The sequence below is a fragment of the Anomaloglossus baeobatrachus genome, chromosome 8, assembly GCF_048569485.1.
Source record: "Anomaloglossus baeobatrachus isolate aAnoBae1 chromosome 8, aAnoBae1.hap1, whole genome shotgun sequence".
Classification (NCBI taxonomy): Eukaryota; Metazoa; Chordata; class Amphibia; order Anura; family Aromobatidae; genus Anomaloglossus; species Anomaloglossus baeobatrachus.
The window spans coordinates 258,246,874-258,253,835 of record NC_134360.1 but is presented as its reverse complement, the minus strand read 5'-3'; the positions used below and the strand labels follow the sequence as shown (position 1 = coordinate 258,253,835).

Genomic DNA, 6,962 nt, shown 5'->3' with positions numbered 1-6,962 from the left:
CAGGCCAATGCACGTCAGCAGCAAGCCTTGCAATTGCAGGAAAAAAGGCACCAAGAACAGATGGTTCTCCTGGCCAAGTCGATCCGTGCCAGACCGGCAGCAACAACCCCGGGACCGGATGACGACGGCAGCGTCCGGAAAGCGGTGAGACAAGCGTTGCAAAAGATGACCCCGGGTGATGATGTGGAAGCGTTCCTGGCGGTGTTTGAGCGGGTGGCCGAGCGGGAAAAGCTGCCGACCCCGCAGTGGGCTGAGGTATTGTCGCCCTATCTGACGGGGGAACCCCAAAAAGCGTACCTGGACCTCTGTACCGAGGACGCCATTGACTATGTGACCCTGAAAGCCGAAATACTGGCTCGGTTGGGGGTGAATACCTATGTACGGGCTCAGCGGGTAAATCAGTGGTTCTTTGAGGAAGCCAAACCCGTACGCTCCCAGGCCTATGACTTGTTGCATCTTGTAAAAAAGTGGTTGCAGCCTGACACTCTGAGCCCGGCGCAAATGGTGGAAAGGGTAGTAGTGGATCGTTTTGTGCGCACTTTACCCGTCACCGTTCAACGGTGGGTCGGACAGGGTGACCAGAGTACCCTGGACCAATTAGTGTCCCTGGTAGAGCGGCATGTGGCTACGCAGGACTTGATACGGGACACTGAGACTTTGCGTACCGCCCGTCGGTCCGGTCCCTCTAAGCCTAGGGCCAAGGACCCACCGCTGACACCGGTGCGGGAGCCCGCTACCGTCCCGTCTGAAACCACACCCTCCGTCCCTGAGGTCCGGAAAACTATGTACCCTAAACGACAACTCGTCAAGGGGGTGTCCTTCCCTATTAGATGTTGGCGGTGCCAGCGGGTGGGACATATGGAAGCCCAGTGTCCACTCACCCCGGAGCCCATGGATTGTGGGGTTACCCGGCGGGGTTCAATGTATGCTCAGGTGGTGTGTACCGCTGACCTGGTCTACCCAGAGACTGAGCCCCACTTGTGCCAAATTCAGGTGAATGGATGTTCGGTTACAGGCTTGTTGGATTCCGGAAGCTTAGTGACCCTTGTGCGATCAACCCTAAGGGCTAAAGTAAAGGCCACAGGACGTACCGTGGGGGTGGTTTGCATACATGGGGACCGCCGAGACTATCCCACGGGGATAGTCACCATCACAGCACCTTGCGGTCAGGTGCAACATGAGGTGGGACTTATTAATACTCTTCCCTATGATGTGATCCTAGGAAGGGATCTGCCCTATTTTTGGACTTTATGGAAGGGACCTCATAAGTCCCCTCAGATATTGGTCAGTCCGGGACCTGAGCCCTACAATCCTGAATCCGGGACGCCTGCCGTAGGGGTCCCCATGATAGGGACAGGATGTGAACCTGATAGGTCGCCCCTAGAGGTATTGGCAGGAGAGGCTGAGACGGTCGAGCCCATCCCGGAGTTGGAGGCGTCCCCGGATACGTTTGGGACAGCCCAACTCCAGGACCCTACGTTAATACATGCCCGGAGTCGGGTGACAGTAGTTGACGGGGTGGCACAGCTGCCTGGTGCCCAGGTAAGATACCCCCATTTCGCTCTTAAACAGGATTTACTCTACCGGGTAGATGAAATACGGGGCGTAGGGGTGGAGCAGTTGGTGGTGCCCCAGCCGTATCGCCGGCGGGTCCTCGACTTGGCTCATAAACACCTGATGAGTGGTCACCTAGGGGTCAAGAAAACGCAGGAGCGAATATTGCAAAGGTTCTATTGGCCCGGGGTCTTTGGGGAGGTAAAACGGTTCTGCGAAACCTGCCCGGAGTGTCAGCTTACCGCACCCCTGACCCACTTTCGCAGTCCGTTGGTACCGTTACCCATTATAGAAGTCCCTTTTGAACGGATAGGGATGGATCTGGTGGGGCCCCTCGTAAAGTCTGCTCGAGGGCACCAGCATATCCTAGTGATCGTTGACTATGCCACCCGGTATCCAGAGGTGATACCTCTCAGACATACTGCAGCCAAGCTTATAGCTCGGGAGTTGTTTGCTGTGTTCTGCCGGGTGGGGTTGCCCAAGGAGATCCTTACGGATCAGGGGACCCCATTCATGTCTAAAGTGACCAAAGAGCTATGCCGGCTACTCCAGATCAAGCAGTTGCGTACGTCTGTGTATCATCCTCAAACGGACGGTTTAGTCGAGCGTTTCAATAAAACCCTGAAAACCATGCTAAGAAGGGTGATCTCAAAAGACGGGAAAGACTGGGATATGATGCTTCCCTATTTGATGTTTGCCATACGAGAGGTACCACAGGCATCAACGGGGTTTTCGCCTTTTGAATTGTTATACGGGCGACATCCCCGGGGATTGTTGGACCTGGCAAAAGAAACATGGGAACAAGAGCCCACCCCCCATAAAAGTGTGATTGAACACATTTTGGGTATGCAGAACCGCATAAGCGCGGTCATGCCAATTGTGAAGGAGCATTTACAGGAGGCTCAGGCCGCGCAAAGCGGCCGCTACAATAGACAAGCCACCATGCGGACCTTTAAACCCGGGGATCGGGTGTTGGTATTAATCCCCACTGCGGAGAGTAAATTCCTGGCTCAGTGGCAAGGCCCCTACGAGATAAAGGAAAGAGTCGGGGTGGTTAACTATAAAGTATTGCAGCCCGGTAGGCGGAAACCTGAACAAATATACCATGTCAACCTATTAAAACCTTGGCAGGAACGGGAAAGCCTGATGGCTGTTTTTTCCCCACCTCCCTCCTCTTCGGGTCGTTCACATCCGGCTCCAGCGACCTCCGGAGAGGACGAACCGGAAGTAAGGATTGGAGAAGCCCTCACCAAGCAACAGAGGCGAGAGGCCAGACGGTTGGTTCAGCAGAACCCCGATGTCTTCTCCGAGCTGCCCGGTAGGACCAGTCTGATACGACACGATATTGTCACCGAGCCCCACCTGAAGGTACGCCTGAAGTCATACCGGGTACCGGAGGCTCGACGACAAGCCATATCGGAGGAAGTAAAGACAATGTTACGCCTGGGGGTCATCGAAAAATCCCGGAGTGAATGGGCTAGTCCGATTGTCCTAATACCAAAACCCGATGGCTCCTTAAGGTTCTGCAATGACTTTAGGAGATTGAACGAAATATCCAAGTTCGATCTCTACCCCATGCCCCGGGTGGATGAGCTGATTGATAGGCTGGGACAGGCGCGATATTTTACCACGCTCGACCTGACCAAGGGGTACTGGCAGGTGCCACTAACGGAGTCCGCCAAGGAGAAAACCGCTTTTGTTACGCCGGAGGGTCTCTTCCACTATGTTGTCTTGCCTTTTGGGTTACATGGCGCTCCGGCCACGTTCCAGAGGTTGATGGACTTAGTGCTGGAACCCCACCAGGCGTATGCATCAGCGTACCTGGATGACATCATTATTTACAGCTCCGATTGGCAGACCCACTTGGAACAGGTACAAGCGGTGGTGGACGCGCTTCGAACAGCCGGATTGACAGCCAATCCCAAGAAATGTGCATTGGGACTCACGGAAGCCCGCTACTTGGGCTACGTGATAGGCCAAGGAGTGATTAAGCCCCAAATTAACAAGGTTGAGGCGATCCAGAAGTGGCCTAGACCCCTGACCACGAAGCAGGTTAGGGCCTTCCTGGGTATCGTGGGGTACTACAGGAGGTTTGTAAAGGATTTTGCGGGACTATCAGCCCCCTTGACGGACCTTCTCAAAGGCAAGAAGTCCGTCATGGTGCGCTGGACTCCGCAGGCCGAGGACTCCTTCCGGGCCCTGAAGGAGGTCCTGTGCGGACAGCCCGTTCTGGTCAACCCTGATTTCCGGAAGGAGTTCATTGTACAGACTGACGCCTCGGAGGTCGGCCTGGGGGCAGTGCTGTCTCAGGTGGTTCAGGGGGAGGAACACCCCGTCACCTTCTTGAGTAGGAAGCTCACCCCTCCCGAGCGGAATTATAGCGTAGTGGAGAAGGAGTGCCTGGCGATCAAGTGGGCCTTGGAGTCCCTACGCTATTATCTGCTGGGACGGCAGTTTCGCTTGGTGACGGATCACTCTCCACTGGTCTGGATGAGGTCCGCCAAGGAACGGAATGCCCGGGTTACCCGGTGGTTCCTTTCTCTGCAGAACTTCCGGTTTACGGTTGAACACCGGGCCGGTAGGTTGCAGGGCAACGCCGATGCCTTGTCCCGCGGCCCGTGTTTGATGGCTGGAGTTCAACCCCGCACGCTTGAACTGAGGGGGGGGGTATGTGAGACTGTGACCGGGGTTATCTATGACGGCCGGTATGTCTCGCCCCGGTTGTGCTCACTCCATGATAATCCACTATAGGGTTAATGCTGTTTTCTCTACAGGCTGAAGGGAGGGATAAATAGATTCAGGAACAAGGGCAGGTGTGCCGGGTGTGAGGGGGTGATCACATCTCCCTGAGTTCTCTGCCGGAAAGGCACCTATGTACTATTGTGAACTTTTTCTTTGGAATAAACCGTGTGCTGTGAACCTTGGTGCCTGGATCCCGTGTCTTCTGCAGCGCAGCCGACGACGCTACCTCACAGTAGCATATATGAGCAACGGATCCATAGATGTATAATGGATACATATATCCATATATGAGAAAACACATTTGTATCAGGATCTTTAATTTATCTTTTTATTTTTACATGGGTTATAACAAAGTATTTTTAAAGGGAACCGGTCACCAGATTTGGTGACTATAAGCTGCGGCCACCACCAGTGGGCTCTTATATACAGCATTCTAACATGCTGCATACAAGAGACCAGACCGCTGTGTACAACATAAAAATCACTTTATAATATCACCTAAGGGGCAGTGAGGTGCAGACTGGTCGGATGGGTGTCTGCGTTCTCCGGGTGCAGCGCCTCCACTTTCGGACATCTTTGTCTTCCTTCTTCTGAAGCCTGGGCGCATGACCCGTCCTACGTCATCCACACACGCCAGCATTGAGGTTCTGCGCAGGCGCACTTTGATCTGCCCTGAGCAGGGAGAACAAAGTATTGTCGTGCGGGACCTCAATGCTGGCGAGTGTGGATGACGTAGGACGGGTCATGCGCCCAGGCTTCAGAAGAAGGTCTGAAAAGTCAAGTAAAGTGATTTTTATGTTCTACACAGCGGCCTGGGTTCTTATATACAACATGTTAGATTACTGTATATAAGAGCTCACTGGTGGTGGCTGCAGCTTATAGGGGCCAAATCTAATGATAGGTTCCCTTTAAATTATTATTGGGTACTGCACGTGACAGATAAAGCAGCAAAAGACATAAATGGTTAATGGCTCATTGTAACCGACTTACCAATCTACGAGACATCGGCGTCTTGTCCTCTCCCGGAAGGTGCTGCTCCAGCGCAAGGACGATGCAGTTGGCGATGATTGTGGCAAGGATCATGTATTCAAATGGAGTAGAAGAAGAGTTAAGGAAAACGTAAAATTCAGTGAAACATATAGAAATACATGTATAGATACTCCTCATCTGAGACACATATTGGCACCGGACGGCTTTTCAAAATATATTTTCTTTGAAACAAAGCATCATTTCAGCATAAAAAATAGATGGCTGCAATAATACAGTGCATGGGCTCACTCACACGAATGTATAACACGGCCGAGCGCTGTCTGTTGTTTTATCACCACTCAATGTTACACTATGGGGCATCGCAACCTGCTCGGAGTTCATCCGAATCAGATGGCACTCACTCATACAAGTCTATGTGTGGCGCCCCTGAGGCTCTGGTCGCCACAGGGTACTGCACCTCAATTAAGGTGTGGTATCTATCTCAGGTAAGGGGGGGGGGTTAATCATCAGTGTTCCACATTTACACACTACATACAGCTTAGGAGCCTTCTCACAGGGTGGAATGGCACAGAGTAGTCGGGGGGTGGTCATCACGATCATGGGACTTCCTCGGTCACTGAAGCCGGCCACCTGGGGATAGATATATGCGCACCACACTCACAGAAAAAAAAAAAAAAGATCCGTTGGTACCATAGTTCTGGCAAGACATCAAGACATCTCTGAAAAATTTTGATTTCATTAGGCCCGGGGCTTGGAGCGGGAGCTCAGTCAGGGTACCTGACCGATGAGGGGGACACCCTAGAAATATGACACTCTCTCTCCTTCTCTCTTCAAACACCGGTGGTGGCCTCTTACTTGCCTGGGATTGACCAGAGCCCGTCACGGCAGTGACCAGTACTACTGGGCTGGCGACCGAAGCTGTAAGTAAACTACACCTTGAACCCGCAGAGACTGTGTTGGCTTGTCCTTACCAGCGTCACTGCCCAGTGGTTAGGCGCCAACCGCCATTACCTCCACTCTTCATCCACCCGGGGCCCGCTCCGCCTGTGGAGAGCGACACCATTCCGGCTGCCTTAATACCTGCCCCGGTGAGGAATTCTGCAGCGGCGGCTACTACTGGCCGCATTCCACAGGTGACGTCACAACAAACTTTCCCAAATACCCCGCTTCCCTCACCACTTAATGTACGCATCGGGGCAACGGAACCGGGCAAGGCCACCCCGTGACCTCGCCTGACCCGACCCGAAACAGCCCGGCAATGAGTAGGTTAACCACCTGCCCCTTGGGGCGCTACATATGCGTGCGTGGAGATGATCAGGCTACATTCGGATGTCATCCGAGTGCAGTGCGGTATACCCAGGGACAATGGAGAAGATGGAGAAATTAAGTTCTCCTTCTTCTCCTCAGCTATGTTCAGATTCCAGGAGTGGAGTCACAGTAAAAGATAATCGGCTCACACTCTCTTTAACATAAGCGGCCCGATCCTCTCCCCGCGTGAGCGAGCCTTATGATTCACACTACCGGTGGAAGAGGCAGCATGAGCCTTTCTACCGGATCACTTTAATATCCGATTTGTTTGACCACAATGTCATAGTAAAGACAAGAGAAACTCAAAGAGCATACAGGACCACAAACTGCATTAGGGGAGTGATCCCAGACTGCAGATTCGTGTGTTC

General features: G+C 53.0%; 1 protein-coding gene across 5 annotated transcripts in view; it reads right to left on the bottom strand.

The window, feature by feature from the left end:
• Positions 1-6,962, bottom strand: part of CACNA1E (calcium voltage-gated channel subunit alpha1 E) — a 964,825-nt gene that overhangs the window by 330,860 nt on the left and 627,003 nt on the right. For all 5 annotated transcript variants that reach the window (XM_075320594.1, XM_075320596.1, XM_075320595.1 and 2 more), the window contains one exon: positions 5,287-5,393. In XM_075320594.1, the coding sequence (XP_075176709.1) occupies positions 5,287-5,393 (107 nt within the window). The remainder of the gene's footprint in view (positions 1-5,286; positions 5,394-6,962) is intronic.